At 35.5% G+C, this 26,409-nt stretch overlaps 1 protein-coding gene across 2 annotated transcripts in view; it reads right to left on the bottom strand.

Annotated features, from left to right (window-relative positions):
* Positions 1-25,927, bottom strand: part of COG6 (component of oligomeric golgi complex 6) — a 91,341-nt gene extending 65,414 nt beyond the window's left edge. For both annotated transcript variants that reach the window (XM_016212915.2, XM_016212916.2), the window contains exons 1-8: positions 25,746-25,927; positions 24,889-25,032; positions 20,362-20,433; positions 16,271-16,329; positions 6,677-6,788; positions 4,810-4,892; positions 4,401-4,471; positions 1,764-1,857 (exon numbers count right to left, since the gene is read on the bottom strand). In XM_016212915.2, the coding sequence (XP_016068401.2) occupies positions 1,764-1,857; positions 4,401-4,471; positions 4,810-4,892; positions 6,677-6,788; positions 16,271-16,329; positions 20,362-20,433; positions 24,889-25,032; positions 25,746-25,898 (788 nt within the window). In that variant the 5' untranslated portion in view covers positions 25,899-25,927. The remainder of the gene's footprint in view (positions 1-1,763; positions 1,858-4,400; positions 4,472-4,809; positions 4,893-6,676; positions 6,789-16,270; positions 16,330-20,361; positions 20,434-24,888; positions 25,033-25,745) is intronic.
* Positions 25,928-26,409: the final 482 nt, after the last annotated feature.

Raw genomic sequence — 26,409 nt, forward strand, 5'->3', positions numbered from 1 at the left:
AGCTAATCTTTAGTGATGAGCAAAGAATTATGTGAACACCTTATGTGAAAAATCTAATTTAATCTTCACCAGAACCCTTTAAGATAAGCATTCCCAATCCCCTCTTATTTTACAGCTAAGGACACAGAAGCTTATAAAGGTGCAGAGTCTTGTCAAAAACTCTAACTCAGAGCACACCTTCTAAGCCATTATGCAGTTCTGCTCCTTTCCAAGTGTTGACCAAAAATCAAAGTTTATGAAAATGTATTTACATGGTAGAAGTCAATTGACCTTTTCAAATGTCCAAAACACAGAACAGCATTTTTTTAAAAAAGAAAAATTAACTTTGTGAACAAATATGAATCTGTGGACAATGTAACACTTATTAAAATCTAACACCAAATGTTTTAAGTACAAAATGACTCTTATAACCAAACACTAATACCTTAAAGTGAAGAGGCTAGGGAACAAATTTCAAAGTAGATATAATCTGCAGAGCTTCTGACCCACAGTGAACATCAGCTGATCATATGTGCATGCACAAGATTTAGGGCTATTCTGATACAGATCTTACTACTAACCCAAGAGCCAATGCAAGCCTTTGCAATTACTGCTCAAAGTTGCTTGCATGTTCTTTCTCAATTCGCATCTTGGCAGCTGCTGGTGGCTCAACCTAGGATGTTCTCTCTTCCCATTCTTCTTGGAAAATGCCTATTCAACCTTCAGAACTCACTTTACCTACTTCCAGAGGAAACTTTCCCTAATGTTCATCCCAGGTCCCTACCACAGAATACTTGAGCGACACAGCACCTGAGACATGACCTCTAAAACAGCAATAAATATACTCATTAAAATGGATGTGTTTATATTTGGTTTTGTAAAATAAAGCAATTCAAAGGCAGTGTTTTATTGATGTTGTGTCTCTAGAACTTAAACTCTGCTTAACACAAGAGTTAAGCACACAGTAAAAAGCACTGGAATGGTATGTTTACACAGCTATTCCAGCATTTGTGTTCTAGAACCTTATTACAGGCCAAGTAATGTTCCAATCAGAAAGCAGAGAAATGGGGAAGTTTTGTAAAAATATTACTAGCATGTGAAAGGCATGATTCAGAGCAAGATTCAATTAATGTCAATGTACAATGTACAAGACTACCGCCTGTTTCCTGAATTGTAATTCCCCACTTGGTCTCCCTATTTTCATATTATTCCAGTTATTAAAAATAAAAAGTATTTCCTTTTATTTTACATGAGAAAATAATAAAATTAAAATGCAGAATAAAAAAAAATGTAAACAAGTTAATAATGCATAGGTTCCTGTCCAAACATTATCACATATCTCTTGATTGGCATAACTTACAGGATCAAAGACCTGGAATCTTTCTTTTCTTGAATCCTATTAATAAAATTTAATTATTTTTTTTTTTTCATTTCTCAGTCTTTTATTTGACCTCCTTCTCTCCAGGGTAGTGTTGCTACAGGAGTCTTACTTACAATTCTAAGGTAGTTAATAAGATGACAGGTTGGGAAAAAGCCCCTTCACCTCTACATAAATATAAGAGGTAGTCTAGATACAGGGGCACCTCTATACTGGATTCTTTAGCATATAATATGCAAATAACTTGATGCTAGCATTGATATACACGTAGTATGATCTGAAAATATCATTTTTAAGTTATTATAAATATCACTCAAACTACTGTATTTAATACTACAAAAAGTTAATGTACATTATCAAAATAAAAGTAGGGTTTTTGGTTTTTAATTAGGAAAAAGTCACCAACTTATATAAAACAGGTCTATCCTGCAGGGCTTCCATTGCCTGAGTTAATACTGGAGATATGTCACATGATTCTTGTGTCAATGTTCTGCATTCACCTGAAAAATAATTAACATGATAACCCCTGTTAAATTAAAGTTAGGTCTTTATTATGCCTGTTGTAAAACCAAAGTGTAAATTCTATAGCAAATATCACATTTAAAAAATGCTTGGAAAAACCTAGATAATTTGCCTATCAAGAACTGGTTTATGCTGTCAACCAAACTAAAAATCTAAGCTTAAGTACTTATATAACTTTAAATGACCACATATACTGTCTGGTATACCACAAACTTCGTTTTCATTATTATAAAAAAAACTACATTTCTAATAAAAAACAATCAATGAAAAAATATTCACTGAATGACTGCTATACACATGGTAATGTTCAAGGCAGAAGAAGAAGAGTATTAAAAATATATTACCAGTTCCTTTCCTTGGGAGTAATCATTAAGCAGTATACTTAAAATGTTTATATGGATAACTAATATACAGTAATAAGATTATAATTTAAAAGTTTAGATTTTAAACTTTTAAAAATCTCTATACCAAATTTTCTTTATTTTACTATTCTAATATTATCCATAAAATATTAAGAGTCCACTATGTTTAAAGAACTTTGAACTTGTTCAAGAATTCCCAACCTTTGTTATGTGAGGACTTCACACTAGCACTAAATTTTAAGCATGTATATATATTTTCACACATGGGGACCTCATGTATGATATATGATACAAAGACCACACACAAGCACTAAATTTTAAGCATGCATATATATTTTCATACATATATATGTATGAAAATGGAGACATCTTAAAGTTCCTAGGAGTCAAAGGCCCACTGTTTAGAACCACTATGTTAGATGTCATGGGAGCACAAAGAAATCTGAGGCAATGTCCTCGCCTTGAGAAAGAAATCTAACTAGAGAGCAAGAATATACATATACAGAAAGTAATAGACTAGTAAATTATTGAATGCAAAATAAATATTTCCAACAGTTAGTGTTCAGAGATGAGGTAAAGACACTGTGATTAAATGTAGCTATGGAGAGTTCCAGGAAGATGTAGAACCTAAGCTCAGCTTTGAAGGTTGAGGTAAGACTAGTACATAAAAAGGAAGAGACAACACTGCAAATAGGAGTAAACAGTGCAAACAAGAGAGGTAGAAACAGAAACACATTTTGGAGTAAATAATCTGAGTAAGATAAACAGGTTTTCACAGCACAGTACAGGTGTTACCGGTTAATGGTATTTTAATCCCAACTTCCAATAGTCAGCTGGTAACACTTATTCAAATCTCTGTGCTCCTATTCCATTCTTGCTCTTAACTATCTTCTTTGGTTTTAATAGGCAATTTTGAGAACTTACTGAAACATTTTAAAACAAAACTAAAGCAAATCAACCATTTGTGGTAGGCAAAATAATGGTCCTCCAAAAATCCTTAATCCCTGAAACCTGTGAATAGGTTACCTTACACAGCAAACATACTTTGCAGATGGAATTATGACGATAGATCTTAAAAATGGGCAACTTTCCAAGATTACCTAAGTGGGTCCAAGGCAATCACATAAGACTTAAAAGTGGAAGAGGCTGGCAGAAGATTTAGAGATACAGATAGAAGAGTCAGAAGATATTCACAGTGAGTGACTATCCTTCAAAGCTGGCTTTTATTTTACTTTATTTTAAATATGTTTTTATTGATTTCAAAGAAAGGAAGGAAGAGGGAGAGATAGAAACATCAATGATGAGAGAGATTCATTGATTGGCTGCCTCCTGCACTCCCCCTACTGGGGATCAAGCCCAAAACCAGGACATGTGCCCTGACCAGGAATTGAACTGGGACTTCCAGGTTCATAGGGTGACTGATGCTCAACCAATGAGCCACGCTGGCTGGGCCCAATGCTGGCTTTTAAAGATGGAAGAAGACGCCACAAGCCAAAGAATGCAAGCAGCCTCTAAAAACTGAGAAAAGCCCTCAGTGACAGCCAGCAAGGAAATGCAAACCTCAGTCCTACAGACTCAAGGAACTAAAAATTATGCCAACAAACTGAATAAGTAAGGAAACAGATTACTCCTCAGAGCCTCCAGAAATAAACAGAACCTTGCCAACACTTTAATTTTAGTGTGATGAGAACCATATATGATTTCTGACCTACAGAACTACAAGATAATAAATTTCTGATATTTTAAGTTATTAAACTTGCGGCAATTTGTTACACCAGAAAAACAAAATTATTTCACCATTTATAATAAAGTTATGTAAATAACAAGAAACATCTGAGCAACTTCAAAATAATCTAATCTAGAGCAGATAAAACAATCTAATCTAGATTAGACCAAATAATCTAATTAGATAAAATAATCTACAAATATTGACTTTATTTTTTAATTTCCATCTTTAATCAACATATTGCTTGACTGATGTTAAATGTTCATAATACAAACTTAAAGAAAATATGTTCAAATGTAAAGTTTGTTTTCTTTTTAAAAATACTTTTTGATAACTAAAATCAAAATATTATATCAAATAAAGACTACATGAGATAAAAAATATTCTAACAATGATATTCACAAAACCAGAGCACATGAAAGACATCACTTACTTTGAGCCCATCGATAAAGTCTTTCATAAGCTGTTTCTTGAAGCAAAGCCATCTGTTCCATAATTTCTAAACTAAAAAAAAAAATATTTATTATAATTTAAACTTTAGCCAACAGCTACATCTAAGCACCTAATTATTTTGTTTAATTACAGAATGATTTGGTTACATCTTGTTAGCTTTTTATCATTTTATGGAATGATTTTTCAATTTTTTATAATTAAACAAATGTCAAATTTTATTACCCTCACTCAGTTATCCAACTGCTATTTTGCTCTAAGCACATCAGGAAATAACTCCCTCCTTATCCAAAGACACATAAAGATTAAACTTTTCCAAAAAGAACCTAGAATGTTTTTTTAATTTTGGAAATATAAGGGCAATGCAATTATGAACTGAAAAGGATACTCACCCTGCTGTTTGTTGGTTCGTACGCAAGAGAACTTTGACATCATTATGAATCTGTTTTACTCTTCCCAATCCCTTGAAAAAAGCCTTTAAAATTAAGAATACAACCTTAAAAATGCTCATGTTTTCAGGTAAAATTGTATTACTCTAAAATGAAATATCACTACAAAGAAAAAAACAAATGCTTTCACCTACTCTGATCCTTTCTATGCTGATCTCAACTTCCTCTAAATTTTTATGTAAAGTGTAATATTTTATTCAAATTTTAAAACATTTATTAATTCAATATCTACTATATGCTGAACTGTGTGCTAGCTGTCAGGGATGAAAAATTGATAAAGACAAAAATCTGTGTCCTTGGAAGTGCATAGTTTAGTGAGAGAGAAATTCAAACCTAAAGATTATTACATAAAAAAAACATGCTATGTATTACACATCTTATGCCTTAATTAAGCATGGCTTTCTTGGCATTAAAGATGATGTTTTATATATCTTTTATATACCCGTTCTTGCCCCCACATCCAAGAGTAGACTGTAGTTGGATGCGTAAGAGATGCTCATTAAATATTAAGAGTTGACAGATGCTGAACTCCAAGATACTTTTACTTTAGAAAAGTGTATTATAGCCTTAGTTTATAGATAGCCAAATAGTACTCTAAACATGAAAATAATGTGTTATTTTTCTTTGATGAATACAATTTAAATAAAAAACATCTCCTCTAATACAGTTCATTTTCTCTCCCAAGTGGGGGAAGGGTGAGATGTCAAATATTTGAAATGTGCAAAGTTGCTCAAACTATAAGGGCTGATAAGTAATGTCCCTACACACATGTAACTGCTGACATTCCAGCCTAGACTGTAAGACAACAGCAATATCAATCAAGAGCCACTCAGTAAGACTCCACCCCCACTTTAAAAACTCTTCTTGCCCTCAGACCCCAGAATAATGACAGCAAGTGTAGATTTATAGCTCCTCCCAGTTAGGAGAATGGAAGATCCCTTTCTGGAAAAACTGAATGTCTTTCAAGTAAAAAAAAAAGACGACTTTTCCCTGTTGTTTAGCATTTTGAGAGGTTCTATAGTTCTCTCAGTTTGGAAAGAATAGCATAGGTTAAAAAATTAATTAGATGAAAAATAAGGAATTTCTAATTCCAGAAAAGACAAAAAATTGTAAAATGAAGAACATGTAACCACTGTAATGTCACTGTACTAAAATCAGAAAATGCCATGTTACTGTACTGTGAGGTATGAAGGAAAGAGAATGTGTTTGTGTAGGAGGGGACTAAGGGGAAGAAGCTAAATCCTCATATTTCATATTAGAAAATCAATAAAAAATAGTTAACGTAGCTAATTAAAACATATATTTTACGTGGAAGAACATTAAGTTTATTTTTTATAATTGATCTAATATCCTGTACAGCCCCCATCCCCAGGGTAACAGGAGGAGAAAAGCACTAAATTTAGTACAAATAACTAACAGTAATCTTTAAATGCATTTGCTGGGGTAACTTTCTGCCTGTCTAGTCCCCCTACATTAAAAGAATATTCTTTTTAACTGTAGCTCTAGAATACAGAATTTACAAAAGAAGCAATTAACAGGCTTGAAATAGTTGACAAAGGATTTAAGAGATGGAGAAGAGTGGAAAAAGTGATGTAGGTTTTCTTTATAAGCCTTGTACTCTGACTTCTTTTAAAAAAGTATATGTATTGCTTTGAAAAAAATTAAAACAATTTAAAATATGCATCTTAATTTCCAAATTTAAAACTATTTCCAAATAAAACATTTTTAGATGGTAAAACAAAGCCTTAAAATTTTCTGTATAACATCTGTAACTGCTACACTTTAAATGATTATAACAAAAGCAACATACCTCAGTAATAGGTCCTTCTCTTGTACCTCGGAGAACACTCATTTCATCAGAAGTTAGTTGGAACTTGGATAAGAAAGCATCAGCAACTTGTGCTCTTATTTCTAATCTTTGACTATAATAATAATAAAAACAAGCAATAAAAATCAAGTACACTGTGCATTTGCATAGCTTTAAAACAAATTATGTCTCTTCTTAAAATAAAGGTTTGAAAGATTCTCAACATCTTCTAATGTCTCATTTCTGTCTCAAATACCAGAAGCTCATCAGGTATGTAGGTGATAAAATTAGCTGGTATCATTCTACCTCAGATACCTGCACACAGTTAAAGGGAGTTAACAATTATGAAAAAGAAGAAAAAATTCACAAACTACATTACTAGTTCTCAGCCACTTACAGGTACTTGAAATAGTTCACATTGTAATAATAAGGTTATCTTACAGGAGAGAAATATGCCCATTTTCGACTATTTTCTTCTCAGGCACTAAAAATTCCTAAGCCACTTCAGTTTTCAGATGAAGTACATAACAACCAAAAATCAGGCCTATCGTTTTTTGTTTCTGGTGTGTTTTTTTAATTTTAAGTTAGGCCTAGAAGAACTCATTTACTAATTCTTCATAAATCTATAAAGTCAATTCTCACTTTTGCCTTCCTGGCTTTGTTTGTATACTGCGGTAATAAAAAAGTCTTTTAAAATATATTAATTGAATGCAACCTATTTAGACTAGTTGAAAATTAGGAAAAGGCACACTCTAGTTTGAAATGCAACCTGCAAGGACCTGAAGTACTGAGCAGAGTGACCATGTAAAGGCAAGTTAGGAGTAGAAACTATCTGAGCAGAACCTCAACATTCATGGATTCTGTATCTTAGCTTTGAAGATATATAAATAAAATTATAAGTATTTCACTAGTAGTATTCACAAGGCAGTAATATTCTACAACCTAATACCCAAAAAAAGGCTGACCAAAGATAAATATTAACACTATTTGTATACATAATACAATGTATCTGTTATCTTTGCTTTGTTTCTACGCTTCCATTGTGAGGTTTTAAATTCAGTCAAATGCTCCTGCTGAGTAATATAAAAAGCTAAAAAGGAAAATTCCTCCAGGTGGCAGTAACGTTCTATTTATAGCAAATGATAACATAAATCACCTAATGAAATATACAGATTTAAATGGCATGTGTCCTTAATCATAGTACTGATTATGAAAATTTACCTTAACAGGTTTGGTTTAATACTTTTTTAATTTTTTTTTTTAATTTCACATTAATATATTAACTGGGTTCTTTTGTTAAATAAATAGGGAATTCTCTTTAACCATCTTCTCACTTCATGGCCAGTCCAGGAGCAAATGAGAGCAGATTTGAGTGCATCCAGGAGGCACATCGCCAACCAGGCATGAAGCTTAAAAGGAAGAGGACAGGCTAAGGGGCTGCCAAGAGGTCGTGGTGAGTACACATCCAGTTCAGGTCCCAGGAGTCAGAGGCCTTTGTTCCAGCCCTCCCAGCACACCCCAAAGGGCATGCTGGAACTGGCATGCTGGGACCGGCATGCGTTCTCCATTTCCAGAAGCCCCTTCTACAGGGGAAAGAGAAGGCAATGGGAAACAAATCCCAGAAACACTAGTAGGGAAGCAGAAGGTTCCCTCCCTGAACCTCAGTGGTGTGTCCCTGATGCCACCCACACCCTGGAAACTCATGTTAAAGCTCCGAAAGTCACAGCTGTGGCAAAGGAATGACCAAGGTCAGAGCATGGAAGGCAGGTGTAACTGGGGCAGGAGGCTGGCTGGGAACGGGATGTGGGCTGACAGTCCGACGGAAGAGGGCCTCCACGGTTAGTCACAGACCAGAGTGCAGAGAATGTGAGCAGGGCTGACGGTGTCCTCGGGAGGATCGGAGGCTAAGGATCAAGTGGCTACAAAAACCAGGGAGCTGGAATGCAGCAGAGGACGAGGTGGCCAGAGTCCCTCTTTGGGTAGAAGCTACTAGAAGCTACACGGGGGAGCCCTGAGCTCCCAAGGAGAGCCCCAGAGATGCTGACAGGGAAATGCACTGAGCACATGTGAGCTCTGGGCTAGTGTGGGAACCGGCAGGTGCAGCTCCCAGTCAGGGGGCCCTTCCCTTCCGTCAAGGTCAGTTCCTGGTGTTTTGCAATCAGACCTGGAAGAACAAGGCCTCCCGGCACCCCCCACCCCAGATTCAGCCCCTAGGGGTGAGAAAGGAAAGCGAATGAGAGGCAGGAGGCAGAGAGTAAGGAATCTACTGGATCTTATCTTCTATGGGAAGGGGACCTTAGGCGGGGGGTAGCAGGGAGGTGGCGGAGACTGGTTCTTGGGCATGTAGACATTGTGTGGGTTGCCTGGGTTGTAATAGGTGCTGGCAGCTGCTTCTGTCGCCTTGGCTCTGGCTGCAAGAGTGGAGGGGACATCAGGGGAAATTACCGGTGGTTCCATGAGCCCAGGGTAGGGAGGTGGTGGGCGCTCACATATCCCATGGCCTTGTCCATTATGGGAGGTCCTAGATAGAACTCAGGTGCCGGTGGTGGGTAGGGGTAGCCAGGAGGGCAGGGGCACATTCCACTGGCGATTGGCAGTGGAAAGACATAGACCCCTCTGGGCAGGTAGGAGTACCCTTAGGTTCTGGGGGGGGGGGGTGCTTTGCCTCTGGAGACTTGAGATGACACCTGTAGCTGTTTAATACTCCTGGATAAAACTCTAACCATTATCATACAGGATTTAAAGTAATTATAAAACTTCATAAAATTCTTTGAGACCATACAAATTAACCATTTCAACTAAAACATTTTTGGAGCTTCTTTTGAATCTTTAGAGTCTTTGTTAGGTACAAAGGAAAATTAATCTCTTTATAGTTTCACTTCATTTTTATCAAGTATTACCTATCTTGATCATACCCCTTAATCATTAAAGTTAATTCCAAAAATATGGTTTACTATATTTAAAATTGATTCATAAAATAAAAACTTTCAACCACAGGTTCTAAATCTACAAAATATATGTTTAAGAATGACTACACTGCTAAAGCAAGGGTTTGATATCTCAAGATGACAACTTTTAAAGTAGTGATGGAATAAATCTAATAATAAAATTATACTATTCTTTAGTTTTACCATATATATTCCTCCCAGGTAAAAGTTCACAACCATTCTGGCAGAAAGTTACTGTTGGATGTATCAGCGATTTGGTTTGGGAGTATCTGTGTAATCGAATAACATTAGCAGGAACCTACAATGTGTAAAGGCCCTAAGCTGGTGTGACAAAAGGTACATATGATCCACACCTTGCCCAAATCTTCATGATAATGGAAGTATGGTATCTTTTAGAGGGTTTTTAATATCTAAATAAAAATTACATAAAACATTAACATAAAACATATAAATAGTTATTATAAATAACTTCTAGAGTATTTGAGATGTGTTCATGTACTCACTGTGTTATATATTTAAAAAATGGCAGATACAAAAAGGGGCAAATATATTCTAGGGAATAATTGCAGCAGACAAAAAATACTGGATCTATCTATATGTGCTAACAAAATGATTTACGAAGTATTTTATAGGTACAAAAAGCAAATCATAGAAAAATGTTATAGCAGCCCCCATTTATTTAAAAAAAAAACTATACACACATATACATGAATTTTTAGGACATGTATTCATATATTGCCTGAATATTTAAAATAAACAGACTATTTAATCTTTATAATGATTTCTTCAAATCATCCCAGAACATGATTTATGAGTATTGTAGTGCTGTTTTCCCCTCTGAAAATATGCGTCTGTTGTATTTTAACGCTACCTTCTAGGCTTACCTCCACCAAATAACTTCAAAATCACAAGAAAAAGGCTAACAGACAAAAAATGAGCATAAGATATAATCAAAACAAAAACTGAATAAATATAAATGGAAAAACAAAATAAAAAATGTTGATTCACCAATATTCAATGAAATGTAAATTAAAAGTGTGACACTATTTTTCATCTATGAAATTGGCAAAGTTTTTAATGACACTACCTAATGCTGACAAGGGTTTAATAAAAGAGATATTCTCATATATTGCTGATGGAAGTGTAAATGGTAGGTATATAACCTTTCTGGGGAGTAATTTACGCAATATACATCAGGATATTTTTTTAAAGTTCCTACCATTTGATTCATTAATAATATAGGAATATATCCTATATCGTAAGGAAATTATCTGAAATGCACATAATGATTTACAAGAATTTACCAAACCATTATTTTTAGTAATGAAAACAATACAAATATTCAATAACTTAAGAATGCTTTAACATATGTTGGTTTGTTCACAAGACAATGCCACCATTAAAAAATAACAACACAGTTTTTCAAAATAAAAGACATAGGAAAATGCACATAAAATATTAAGTGAATAAAGTAAAATATAATTACGTAAAATAAAATATATATACTCACTCTGGGAGGAAATACACCAAAATGTTAATAGTGGCTATGTCTGGGTGGTGAAGTTATATCTAATTTTAATTTTCTTCTCTAAATTTTATACATGTAAAGAGAGAAAGAAGAAAGAGAGAAAGAGAGAGAGAGGGAGGGAGGGAGGGAGGGAGGGAGGGAGGGAGGGAGGGAGGAAGGAAGGAAGGAAGGAAGGAAGGAAGGAAGGAAGGAAGGAAGGAAGGAAGGAAGGAAGGAAGGAAGGAAGGAAGGAAGGAAGGGGAAGAAGAAGGAAGGGGAAGGGGGAAAGGGGGAAAGGGGGAAAGGGGGAAAGAGGGAAAGGGGGAAAGGGGGAAAGGGAGAAAGGGAGAAAGGGAGAAAGAAAAGAAAGAAAGAAAGAAAGAAAGAAAGAAGGAAGGGAGGGAGGGAGGGAGGGAGGGAGGGAGGGAGGGAGGGAGGGAGGGAAGGGAGAGAAGGAAGGAAGGAAGGAAGGAAGGAAGGAAGGAAGGAAGGAAGGAAGGAAGGAAGGAAGGAAGGAAGGAAGGAAGAAAGAAAGAAAGAAAGAAAGAAAGAAAGAAAGAAAGAAAGAAAGAAAGAAAGAGGTCTGATGCTCCCGCTTCAGACATATGCTTCTGTAATATATTTTTATATGTATATTTGTACAAAAGCAACAGTTTTATATTTTTGTGTTACCAATTCAAAACCTTAAAGTAGTTTAAATAAATAACAATTAAAACTACGAAAAAAAAAAATAATAATACTGAGGTAAAATGAGAAAGCAAATAACACAGCTGAGGAAAACTACTGCAATTAAGCGCAAAATAGCCTAAGCTTCCTAGCCACTACAGCCTATGTAGAAACAACCTGTGCTGCACAGCTTTCTTTGTCTAATAAAAAGGGAGAGGAATGGAGGAGTAACAATCCCTGATGTATGTCAAGCAGTGTTCTGCACCTATAAAAATCATTTAATCATCACATAGATGATATTCCCTTTTATCAGATGTGGAAACTGAGGCTTTGGGAGATTAAGAAATAACTTATGCATAATTAAAAATCTAATGAGATCTTACCCAAGATTTATATTAGAATTGAGATTTTTGTCTTCAAAGCCTACATTCTTTCCACATTAACGTATTATACCTAAAAAAGAAACATTTACCAGAGACTATTTTTCTGAGTCCAGAGAGAAATTTGGCTAGTGGGCCAATTTACAGGAGATAATAAAATATATATAATAGACAGTGATTTCAATAGTATTAAAAAAGATAGAAGAATGATCATGTAGATTTAGCCTTTCCAGATCATCAATGAAACACATCTTCTATCAACTAAACATTAAGGGGAAATGTTAAGTGGTAGTTCTATGAAGACAATGCTACATCAAACTTTACCTATTAGAGCGTCAGCTGTCACAATGACTGACCTCCATCAAAACCAGTTGGAAAAATATTCGTATCCTGTGTACACTTACTGTCTGAATGAGAATAACATGTTATCCAAATAAGCCCATCAAATTTCTATTTCTAAAGCTAATTGCTTAACAAAGTTTCTTGTAAAAAAGAAAATTTTAAAAGTTACTTAAAAATTGAAAAAAAGATGGTGGCATAGGTAAACATGGTACTCGCCACCTCCCACAACCACATCAAAATTACAACTAAAATACAGAGCAACCATCACTCTGAACCACCCGAAATCTAGCTGAACATAAGTCCTACAACTAGGGAATTAAAGAAGCAGCACATTGAGACTGGCAGAAGGGGAAGAATCATGGAACTGGCTGGTCCCACAATCACATGTGGCAATTTAAAATTGGGAAGGTTATCTTGGATACTGAGATTTCTCCCACACCAGGCCCCGCAGCCTGGTAGATTCCATGCCAGGAAAAACCAGAGGGGATTGTGGCTGAGTGACATGAGGCTGTTAGAGTCAAAGGCAGTTCCTCTAAAAGAGCCCACACACGGACTTACTCAGACTCACTCCCTCCAAGCTCCAGCACTAAGATAGCAGCTTGAAAGGATCTAGGGACATATGAGGAGGACCTAACTTCTCTAGAATCAGAGCAAGAGCTGGAGGGGCAGTTTTCCCCTAGACAGAAGTACTGGCAGAGGCCACTGTTCCTTTGCAGAGCCCTCCCTGCCACAGAGACCACAGGCAGGCACCATATCTGAATCTCCATCAACATGGCTCAAATTTTTCACACTGCCCTGGTGGTTCTGAGACCCTACCCTTCCCTACTTGCAGGCTCACCTAAGCCATTTCCAGTAGCTTTTCCATACAACAGGCCTCTCCTGCCTCATGCTTAGAACTTTCCTAAAATCTTGTTTTCTCTCAAACAAGCAGAAGCAGGCCTCAGTGTGCCCTGTACCTCTCAATAAGTGGTCCCAGGCCTGGCACTAGCAGTAGCCCACTTTCATTCACAGTTTGGCTTCTCCTGGGAACCTCCAAGCCCAACACAAGTAGCAGCCATCTGCAGACTGCTCTGTAACTCATGCTGGGTGGCCCCAGGCAGGGAATAGGCAGTGGCTGACTCTTCACTTCCTGGGAGGCTCCAGAGCCATTGCACCTGATGGTCAGCTTCAACCATGGCAGATTAAAACCCTACCACCTCCATGAGTAACACACTCAAGGGGCGGACTTGGTGAGCACCAAAGCCCCAATGAAGCAAGTCCTGCTCCATGGGACAGGTTCCTGCACAGTAGCTCTTTCACTGTAGTCACAGCCAATCCTTGTAACTGATTGGCCTGGGGGGTCAATCCCTCCCCGTGACACCATTAAACAAGGCTCAACTACAATAGGACAGTGCACACAGCTCACACAAGGGTGCCCAACTCAGGTGTCTGGGAAGGCTGAGCCACTGGGCCCTACAGGACATCTACTACAAAAAGCCACTTTACCAAGTCTGGGAGACATATAAGATCTATATAATACATAGAACACACACCAGGAAGCAGCCAAAATGCAGACAAAGGAACATGTCACAAATGAAAGAATAGGAGAAATCTCCAGAATAAGAACTAAATGAAATGGAAGCAAGAAAACTACCAGATACAAAGTACAAAACAATGGTTATAAGGATGCTTGAGGAACTTACTGAGAACTTCAAGAATCTTAATGAGAACTTCAAAGACCTTAGTGAGAACATAAACAACATAAAAAGAACCAGTCAGGAATGAAGGATGTACTAATTGAAATAGAGAATAATTTACAGTGAATCAACAGTAGAGTAGAGGATGTCAAGAATCAAATCAAGAATTTGGAATATAAGGAAACAAAAAACACCAAATCAGAACAGCAAAAAGAAAAAAGAATCCAAAAATATGAAGATAGTGTAAGGAGCCTCTGGGACAACTTCAAGGGTACCAATATTTGCATCACGGGTATACCAGAAGGAGAAGAGAATGAAGAAGAAATTGAAAACCTACTTGAAAAAATAATGACAGAAAACTTCCCTTACCTGCTGAAAGAAAGAGACTTACAAGTCCAGGAAGCAGGGAGGGTCCCAAACAAGATGAATCCAAAGAGGCCCATACCAAGACACATCATAATTAAAATAGCAAAGGTTAAAAACAAAGATTGATTCTTAAAAGCGGCAAGAGAAAAGCAATTAGTTACCTACAAGGGAGCGCCCATACAACTGTCAGCTGATTTCTCAACAGAAACTTTGCAGGCCAGAAGGAAGTGTCAAGAAATAGTCAAAGTGATGAAAAGCAAGGACCTACAACCAAGATTACTCTACTCAGCAAAGCTATCATTTAGAATTGAAGGTCAGATAAAGAGTTTCCCAGACAAGAAAAAGCTAAAGGAGTTCACCACCACCAAACCAGTATTATACAAAATGTTAAAGGGTCTTCTTTAAGAAGGAAAAAAAAAGATCAAAATGTGAACAAAATGGCAATAAATACATATCTATCGATTGAATCTAAAAATCAAAATAAACCAACAAGCAGAACAGAAACAGATTCATAGATACAGAGAACATTTTGACGGTTGCCAGATGGGAGGGGATGTTGGTGAAAAAGGTGAAGGGATTTAGAAGTATGAATTAGTCATAGTCCATGGACACAGACAATGGACAGGTGAAGACCTGGGATGGAGTGGAAGATGGGTGGGGGGGAACAAAGGGGGACATCTGTAATACTCTCAACAATAACATAGTATTTTTTGAAATGGAAAATAAAAACTCTCTGCCAGCTCCTAGGAATCTGTTATCATATTTTCTGCTACGCTATTTTCATTTGATACAGTCACACAAATGTCCACTTGGCACATATCTATAGCCCTTGGGATACTAGAATGTCACAAATTTTCACTTGCCAAAAGCATACCAGGCCAAAACACTTTGATAGGCTTACTAAAATAATGAACATAACCTTACTTAAATAGTTTTGAGAAAATATGAATAGAAGCACAGTATTCTAATATTGCCTCCTGTAGACATTAATTGTAATACCATTTATGTTACAAGCTCCAATACAATGCTTATTTTTCAGTTTTAATTTTATGTTCCTTTCCTGACATTAGAATAGTTGCATTCCATATCCATGCACTCAAAAATTTTTTATTGAATCCACGTTTTAGGTACTGGAGACAGAAGGAGAATAAGAAATTGTCACTGTTCTCAAGGAGCTCACAAATCAGTAGGAAAGAGAGACAATCAAATCAACAGTAAATTACAAAAGACATTACAATACATGAATCCATATTATACTCATCTTCATTCACACATTGATTCAGTCAACAATTATTAGTATACCTATTTGTAAACCACTCCAAAAAGAATTTATATAATTAACTCCTGAATATACCAGAGAAAACTGTTCATAGTTAAAAGAGAGACAATGATTGTTAAAAAAATTTATTAAAAATCTAAAAATACATTTTTAAAAGCAATCATTTTTTAATTCTACAGCAAACAATAAACAACACACTGTCACCGCCAAAGAAGGAATACTCTCTTAACCTCAATATCAAGTTTAATGTTCCTAAGCTCTTGTTTTATGTTTATTTTACTCTTAGACAATAGCTTAGAACCTTATATGTTGTATCAATTTTGAATCATGTTTTTTATTATTTTGTTTTAAGTTTGATTTGGTTTTATCTATAATTTTCTGCCTATTTAATCTCCAAATTAATGAAGAGGTGATTATATAAGGAAAAACTTACCTTTCAGCTTGAAGCTTAGTGGTTTTAACTATTAAATCTTGAGTCTGTTCCTTTGCTGCCTAAAATTATAAACATATCTAGTATCAGTACATTTCAATTTTATTATACTTCAGAAAACTATTACTACCACTTACTGAGTTCAGACTTATAGCAAATGAGATCACACTCCACAACTCAAAAGTTTATAAAATGCCTGAGTCGTAACTGAAACAGAAGTTTTATGGTTCATACACTACTTTACCAAGAGGAACTCACTCAATGTTCTCAAAACACACATAATACTAAGGCTTACAGGAAAGAAAAGGATATCAAGATGCTGACTAAGGAATTTAACAGTTCATGATGCTTTTTGTGAAACAGAAGCATTGGAAGAGCAAGTTAAGAATGATGAATATGACTTCAGTTATGCACATGTTGAGATTCCATGAGACCTGTAAGTGGAGTTGTAAGTTAAGTCACTAAAATACTATAGAACGTGTCAGAAATGCCCAAGATGGAGATAAAAATTTGGAAGCTGAGATATACAAACTACCCTTCATATAGGATTTTAGTTAAGATTAGAGGCAGCCCCACCTAAAGGACACAGGGCTGTGTCTGACCAAGTTTCATACCAAGCATTCCTTCCTCCCACAATTCAGAACTGAAAGGATCGGGAGTGAAAACTTGAAAAATAAGGTGTTCTAACCAAAAATAGGCAAATATTTATAAAGTAGATTGAAACAGAAGACAAATGTAGTCAATCAGATTCTCTCAAAGACCTCAACAAAGGCATTTAACAATGAAGAAACAAGTGGTTGTAAGGCAAAGAGACAGAGGGTCCATGCCTTAAGGGGATATTAAGTGAGCCAGAATTATATATATATACATAAAGCCACTAGTAAACAGAAATTATAAAGTAGACAAAAACACAAGAGTGGAGGGCAGTCTGTTAAAGAAGGGATACCAGAAAAAACACATGAAGATGCTGGGTCATTTTCATGCTAGGTCAGTACAAAAAAGAGGCAATGTTCCTAGAGCTAATGTTCCTAGAGCTGCATTAGTTAGATCTAAAAACACCCCCAACCACCACCAAGTTCTGGGTTCTTAAAGGCCTAATCCAGATTGTCACTGAAATTTTCCGTTTTACTGATTTATACACCTCGTGTCAGTCAGTAACAGAGCCCCACCACCATTTCTAGGGAAGCTATTTAGAGTCTGTGTTCCTTGCAACCAAATAAAGTGCCCAACAAATAGTAGATATTTTTAAGAAAATAGATTTAAACCTAAATAATTCAGCAGATCACAAACTTTTAATGAATGGAACTGAACATGATAGCTCCCATGGTAGTCTTCTAAAATTATCATTCTTCAAATCCAGTAACTTCTTCAAATGCTTATCTTTCCTAATGTCATTTTGCTTTAAAGATCCACTTCCACCCTTTATCTTGCCTTGTACAATTTTTTAAAATATACTATTTCAATTATAAAACTTACTTACATTTTAATATTTGTGAAAAAAAGAGTTCTTCACAAAATCACTATCATAAAATGCTTACTAGCTTCTTTTTAGTCTCAGTCATTACTGAGGGTATGTCTTATAAACAGCACTGTCAATTAAACACTGAAATATTATATTTGAATACAATGTTATGCAATAAGAATTTTTGAGTATTTCCTGACTCTTCACTTACAAATTGTAGTGAGGATTCCAAAATAATGTTTAATAATACTAGTGAAGATCATTATCCTAAAACAATTTTCAGACAATTTATCTTAAATATTAAAGATTACTATTTTTCATTAAATAAGAAACATATCACTCCAAATATAATTTATTAAAGTAAAACCACAGCCAAAGGGATAAACCATAGCATGCAAAAAATTACTAATTAAATTTCTAAATGTATCTCATAATATCAATTTCTAAAATGTCCCAAATCCAAAGCATTTTAGAAAAAAATAATTAACCAATTAAATTATAACACCCTACAAGTAAAGCCCTTATAACACCTTATAATGTAAAAGAGAGGGGAGTTACCAAGAAATACTTCTCTTTATAAATAAATGAATTGAAAACACTATTCTAGAGTTGATAGTATAAATGGGTACTATTAAAATTACAACAAAACTATATCCAAATAAATTACTGCCAGTAAATGAACAAAACTTTCAAAATCATGGATCTAATACCTACTTATCTAAGAATCAAAAATGAATGTATTATTCTGGCCAGTTTTGCTCAGTGGTTAGATCGTCAACTACAGACCGCCGGGTTGTGCGTTCAATTCCAGTTCAAGGGCACGTACCTCAGTTGCAGGCTCAATCCCTGCCCTGGTCAGGGTGCATTCAGGAGGCAACCAATCAATGTGTCTCTCTCATGTCAATGTTTCTCTCTCTCTCTCTCCCCCCCTCCTCTCTAAAAATCAATAGAAAAAATATCCTTGGGTGAAGATTAACAAACAAACAAGCAAAAGAATGTATCACACGTAAGTGAAATAACATGATTCTTGTCCTTTTCCACCTAACTTATTTCACTTAGGATGGTGAGTACTCACTGCAATGCAGATCATGTATATAGAATTGTACACCTGAAACCTATAAAATGTTATTAACCAATAATACCCCCAATAAATTTAATTAAATTAAAATAATGAATGTAAACAGTAAGTAGTATAAAATATTTTTAAATATTCAGTATAAAAACTATGAGGATATCTTGCAAGTGCTGATAATGTTCTACATCTTGATTACTAATGGTTGATTCACAGGTGTATAAAACTATGAAAATACATGGATTTGTACACTTCAAATAGATGTAGTTTATTATTGTATATAAATTACTTCTCAGTAAAGTTGAGATAAAAAAAAAGAAAGAAAAAAGTTTTATGCCATTATAGGGAAGAAAGAAGACTGACGATCCAAAGAAAATACAAAGGACAAAATAGATGACACTTTGGGATTTAAAATACATATAAACTGTTTTGAAAGTAGCATAGAGTAATACTTTGACCTTTTACACTTCAAAATAGGTATGATAAAAAGAATAAAAATATAATTAAAGACAAGAATTAGAAAATAAGAGGCAATACATTAAGAAGAGGAAACTACTCTAACGTAACACAAAATATATGATTAACATTACAAAATAAATACAAGAGTATAATACAGAAAACCTTATAAAGTATAGTATGAAAAAAGGCATTAAATCATAGAAGCTACAAGATGAGAAAAGGAAATTTTTAAAAAGTTAAAAACAAAAGTCAAATAAAGTCAATTAAGCAAAAGAAGTAACATGCAAAAAAAGTGAAATGGCAACAATTAGCAATTTATATGGTTATTTAAGTAGAGTATTAACAAAGATCTGAAGATTAGAAAATAAATATGCCAATAATATCTGATATATTATTTAAGAATAAAAAAGTTTAGATAAGACTACGAAAGCTAAAATTTTAGAAACAGGGAATCAGCTAGTTCTACAGACAGATCACACAAGTCACTACAATTATTTTGTGGAATGTGCATAGATTCATGATTCTTCCTACAATAATTACAGCTGTCAATAAGTCTAAGGGAGTCTTACGAGTAAAACTTTGGAATAAAAATGTGAAGATAGTAGCCATAATCATGAAAGACACTTAACTTAGGAAGAACCTATTCTATTCACTACTCCAGAATTAGATGACTGAGGGTAATTAGATCAAATGCTAACTCTACAGCCAAACTAGATGTTCAGAACAGCTTTAATAAACAGACTATGAGTGAAAGTATACATATTTTTCTGAGATTTTTTTTGTTTTAGTCTGAGCATGAATCATAATTAAGCTGGTCTTTATCAGGCATAGCATTAGTTTGAACTTACTCCTAAGGCTTTCTATTATGGAATTAATTTCTACTGGGCTTACGGGATATTTATGGGATTAAAAGGTTTATCAAAATTCTACACAATTAACTCTGGAGCAGCATTTCAAAATATGAAGACTTCTGGAATTAACTGAACAATACTACAAACTTCCTACAGGGCATGATGTAGTAAATAACCATACATTTTGTAGACCTATCCAAGAGTTACTTTGTACCAGGAACTATGCTAAAATCAAGCCATTATACAGTACCTGCAGGCGACTTGTCATATCTTGACAACAGCTACTCATTGCTTGAACATCTTCATTTATGCTTTCAAGTTCCTAAAAAAGGGGAAAAGGAACATCATTAAATATACTGTTAAAAAAAATTTCTCTTCTTAGCCAAATCCTGATTTTCAACCCAGGAATTTTTTTGGCCAAGACATGACAAAATATCCCATATCTAAGACTGGAAATTATTAAAAGGAGTAACATCTAGTGTTAGAAAAGATGTTACAAAAAAACTAGTGAAATAATAAAAAACAGCAAATGCTTTAAAAATATTAATACCTCTGTATTCAGAAATTCTAATACTAAGAGTTTCTCCTAAGGAATTAATCAGATAAGTGTATGACAATATACTTGAGGATGATCAACACAGTTGCCTAAAACAAACGGAAAATGTGAAACACTTCCAACCACACAATGGAAATCTGAGCATACATTATCAATGAGTATGTGTGTGTACACACACGCGTACACACACTTACTGACTATATAAGGTTAAAAAAGTATTATGAAACAATACATAATGTCTCCCCATTTTTTAGAAAAATATATATATATATGTGCAAAAGAACACAGAAAAGGCCATAGAATAAAATACTACCAATAGTTATCTCTGGATAACGGGCTCATAAATAAATTGTTCTTTCTACTTCTGACTTTATTATCTAACTTTTCTATGATGAATTATTTGTAACTTTTAATTAATAAAACAAACAAATTTGAAAACCCCACAAATAGTGCCTATTTTTCTAAAGTCGTCACATATTAAATCATGCCACAGATCTGATAATTTTCACAGTAACATTCTCTCCATATGTATTTCCAACCCCAGCCCCCCCAAATACATATGAATTTAATTGGTTACTAAGTCTTACCATTTACACCCCTAAATGTATATGTCTTATCCATTTCCTTTCTACTATCCAAACAACTACTAATTTAGTTTGGGTCAACTGTTATCTCTTCCATGGAATGATTTTTTTTTTTAAGTCTTCTAATAGGTCTTCAGACTCTACACTCTTTGTTGAACCATCCTCTAGATTTGACTGAACCAATATCTTACTATGAAAATATAGTCACAAAATCACACTTAGCTTCATACTTTGCTGTTATCTTCTTTTTCCCAATTCAATTCGGTGTCACATAAAGATATGCAAGGAAAGTGAGTTTCAGTGGTAAACAGGGTCTTACTGTTATCACTTTCAACACAATACTCATACCTTCCAATAGAAACTGGACAGTTTTATGAAGGGACTGAACAATCAGGGGCAAAAGATAAGAAAGCAGCTAAGCACTGGCCAAGTAGCTCAGTTGCTTAGAGCGTTGTCTCAAAACGCCAAGGTTGCACGTTCAGAACATCCCTGGTCAGGGCACATACAAGAATCAACCAATGAATGCATAAATAAGTGGAACAACAAAAAGTGATGTTTTTCTCTCTCTCTTTCCCTTTTTGTCTCTAAAATCAATAAATAAAAATTTAGTAAAAAACAAAAAAGAAGAAGAAAGAAAGAAGCCAAGCAGGGCTATAAGTAAAACATAAGGAAAAAACCAGAGTTAGGAAATCACTTATAAGAATATGAGCATAAATCTTAGTTCTAGAATTAAGAATTTTTCCCCTTCTCTCTATTAAGTACTTTAAATTATAAAAAGTATAGCACCAGATATTTTCAAATGTTACTCTTTATATTTTACTATAATCAGTATGTAATTCAAGTTACTAAACTAAGTCCTAAACTGTTTTGACATAATAAAAGTATGATATCAGTTAATGTCAGCAATAGCAGATACACAAACCCATCTCCCCATTCCCTCAAATCTTACCATATAATCTAATAAGACTAGTACTATGACATTATCAGTCAGCTAGGTCAAGAATAACTACTCCTAATATTATTTTACTTTCGCTACCATAATACACTAAGTTGGTTTGCTTTGTAAATTAATAGAAATTATATATCTTAATATATTACTTAAATGCAGAGATTTGCTAAATTGTAATTCAAGGGCCTTTTACATTGTTTGTAAAGTCTTGGAACTTAAAGTGTCTTCTTTTTTCCCCAACTAAATAAAATTATAGGTTGTGAAATACAACTAGAGTATCATGAATTCTTTAAAATCTTTTTTATTATCTGGAATTTTCAAAAATATCCAAAAGTTGAGATAATATGAATGCCCATGTACATATCATCTGGTTCAACAATTACAAACTTGTGCGTGACCACCTTCGTTTCATCTCTCTACACACTTTCTTCCTCTCTCCCCATCCACTTGCTCCTTCCCCCACAACTGAATCATTTTGAATTCCAAATATAATTTCATCAATAAATGTATCCATATATACTTCTAAGAGGACTCTTAAAAAAAATCACAATGCTATTTACACATCTAAACATTTAACAATAACCTCCTAATATAAAATATCTAGTAAGTGATCAAATTTCCCCAATTGTCTCAATTTCTTTCAATTTGTTCAAATAAGGAACCAAAGAATATTCACAAATAGTAACTGAATATTTCTCTATTTCTTTTATTATTATTATTGCTTTGAGAGCAAGAGAGAGAGAGGAAGATCAATTTGCTGTTCCACTTATTTATACATTCAGATCGAACCCACAACCTTGGCATATCGGGACAACACTCTAACCAACTAGCAACCCAGGGAACTCTTTTTTTTTTTTTTTTTACAATTTATTTGTTGAAGAAACCAGTTCATTTGCCCATACAGTTTCTGACATTCCAGATTTTCCTGAGTCTTCATAGTGTTAATATACTCTTCTGTCACCTGTTATTTCCTATAAACTGCAGCAGTTAGATCTAGAAGCTTGATTATATCTGGTTCAATTTTCTGGCAAGAATTCTGGTGTTGTATACCTTTATTGATAGTCATATATAATGTTTGTTCCTCTTTTTATGAGGTTAGCAGCTAGTGATGACCAAAGGCTAGATCAGCGGTTCTCAACTGGGGCAATTTTGCCCTCCAAGGGGGCATTTGGCATTGTCTGGAGACATTTTTGATTGCAATAACTGGGGAGAAAGTGGTGCTACTGGCATCTAGTGTGCAGAGGCTAGGGATGCTACTAAACATTCTATATTGCAGAAGATAGTCCTCAATAATTACCTGGCCCAAAATGTCAATCATGCCAAGGTTGAAAAACCCTAAGCTAGACCCACACGTTCAAGAGTGGTTGCAACTTCTAATCTAGTTCTATCATTTCTTCTTCATTTATTAGATGGAATATTTCTATAAAGAAAAGCTTTGCCCAGCTGGCATTGCTCAGTGGTTGAGCATCAACCTATGAACCAGGAGATCATGGTTCGATTTCCAGTCAGGACACATGCCAGGTTGTGGCGTTGATCCCTAGTAGGGGGTGTGCAGGAGGCAGCCAATCAATGACTCTCTCTCATGATTGATGTTTCTATCTCTCTCTCCCTTTTCCTTCCTCTTTCTGAAATTTAAAAAACAAAAAAGAAAAGAAAAAGAAAAGCTGGCCCTCAACAACCACAGGTAGTTGGTACAAAAGACAGGATAAATGTTTGATGCTTTCCTTTTATTTAGCAGTTTTCAAAATAATAAGTTGGTTACCTTATATCCATGAAAGATAACTAATAAGGGTTCTGTTTGGTTTTCAATATGATTATGAATTCATGGACTACACATGAATTCATTGTTTCAACCCACCAAGTTATTCTTATTGATGCTCAAATGGTCCTATGTTTGGCCAGTAGAAGCCTCTTCAAGTAGCTCCAGTCTTTCTGATAATTTCCCAATAGTCATAGCTTCCTTGCTTTATGATACTGTTAAGATTGTTTCTTTCAGTGGAAAGGGGTGTTTAGAGACTCCAGTCTGGATGTGCTCATCACTACTACTTCTTCCTTATTTTGGTGAACACCACTTAACTTTCCTTTTAAACTTCCAGATTATTATCCTTTAATCAGTAAAATCCTCCTGTTTAAAATGTTTTTATTAAGTACTCACTGAAGCCACGTATAACTCTCCCATACAATTCACACAGAAATATTAACTATGCAATATTATGTTATATTAACATAATTAATATATTACATGATAAATAAAATAGAACATAAAAAATATAACTCATTTTTACCCCATGATGAGTAGACTGTTCATTCAAATATGAGGAATCATTATTTACATACTTAAGTATCTCCATTGGAGATAGTTAAGATTAGCCCCTCCAAGGAAGGTTTATTCAATGAGGGACTATCTCTACTGGAAAACCAATCAGAGAAAAATTTTTTTATTGTTTAAAAAGCTAAAATTCCTAACAGAATATCCTAGAACATAACTTTCTAATTACCAGCATTAGTGGAAGTCACAGATTCAGAAATCACGCTAATCCAAAGATCTAGATGCTTCAGAAGTAAGTTTTCTATTTGAACATGAAACATGAATAGCAAATATGTCAACCTAATTCATAAAAAGACTTAGTACAGAGCCAGGTATACAGTAAATTTTCAATAAATGCTTAATGAAAAGAGTTTACATACTTCCTTCACTTCCTTGAAAATGCTTACAAATTCTTCATTGATGGCTAAACTTCTGCGTTCAATATCTCCGCGTAAATTTCTTCGAGTCCGCAAACTATTTTCAACAAAAAAGGTTGAAAGTGCCTTAAGAGCTTCCAACATCTCCTAAACAATTGATAGAAAAAAAATTATTAGGATCAATTTTCAAATGTTTTCTTAATCTCAAGCCAAAAATTAATGAAATCCTTTTCAAATAATTTTTTTCCATTAAAAAACCCAATTTAGATGTGGACAGCTATTTTGCAAAGAAATACAGCTTGAGGCCACAAATCATAGACAGTACTTAGATAACAACAACAAAAACTAGTAAATACTATTTCACTTTAGCCATGAGCAGGTTCTTTCGCGTTACATTACATAAAATATAATGTAAATAAGAAATAAAATGAAGTATTACATAAAATAATTTCATATTTTAATTGTTTTCACTTGTCAGTGGAAATGCTCAATTATACCTAGCCCCGTTCTCCCGGTCCTCCTGGCCCCCGGTTCGCGTTGGCTTAACTTGTAATTTGCTCTTCGGCATCAGTTTCTCACCCAGCCCCGAACGCTCCCGGCTCAGAACCGCCTCCGAGTTGGAGAAAGGGACTCCACGGTTTGCCTCCGCGATCCAAAGTTTTCAATAGGAGCAGTACCCAGGAAACCCCTTCGCTTTTGCAGGGGCCCCTCGCCTCGCCGTCTCACCCTCTCCGCGCAGGTCTGGGGTGCCTCCGCGGTGCGCAGGAGGGGCGCGGGAGTGGGTGCCGGCCAGACGCCGCCCCTGGCCCGGCTCAGCCCCGCGGGCGACGGGGGTACCCGGCCCTGCCAGCGCCGGTTACCTTGTCATTGTCCAGCCGAGTCTCCAGAATCTTATGCAGCTTCCGCGACAGCGGGTTGTTGGGCTGCGCCGAGGTCCCGCCGGCCCCATTGCTGAGGCCGTTGGCAGCCCCGGACGCAGGGACTGCGACTACTTCCCCGCTACCCTCGGCCATAGCGCCCCGGGTCCAGCCCCAAGCTCGGCCGCGGCCACCTCAGCCCGGCCGCGCGAGTACTGCGCGTGCGCAGAGTACCGCGCATGCGCCCCTGGGAAGGCTCTGCGGAGACTCCGCGGCTCAGCCAGGCCGGTGGGAGCGAGGAAGGGGAGGGGAGCTAGAGGAAGGCGGCGCAAAAACCTCAGCGTGGGGAGGGGTGACCGACGGGGTCGGCCATGGCGGTCGTACGTAGAGCTCGGAATTCATATTTATAGGATTAAAAGGATTTCGGAATCCTGAATCTAAGAAAGTACAAACTAAGTATTAGGAAAATACAACCAGACCTATGCCTTGACATATAAGTTCACTAAAAGTTAATTGAAATTAAATTCACCTCACCCGAATGCTCTTCTTTTTTAATTTTATTTTATACTTTATTTTTTCCATCACCATTTATCCCCTCTATGCCCTCTTCCACCTCCAGCCACTCCTCTCCCCCACCCCTCCCCTTTTTGTAAAAAAGCATTTATTG

This window comes from Miniopterus natalensis, chromosome 2 (assembly GCF_054644295.1).
Source record: "Miniopterus natalensis isolate mMinNat1 chromosome 2, mMinNat1.hap1, whole genome shotgun sequence".
Lineage (NCBI taxonomy): Eukaryota > Metazoa > Chordata > Mammalia > Chiroptera > Miniopteridae > Miniopterus > Miniopterus natalensis.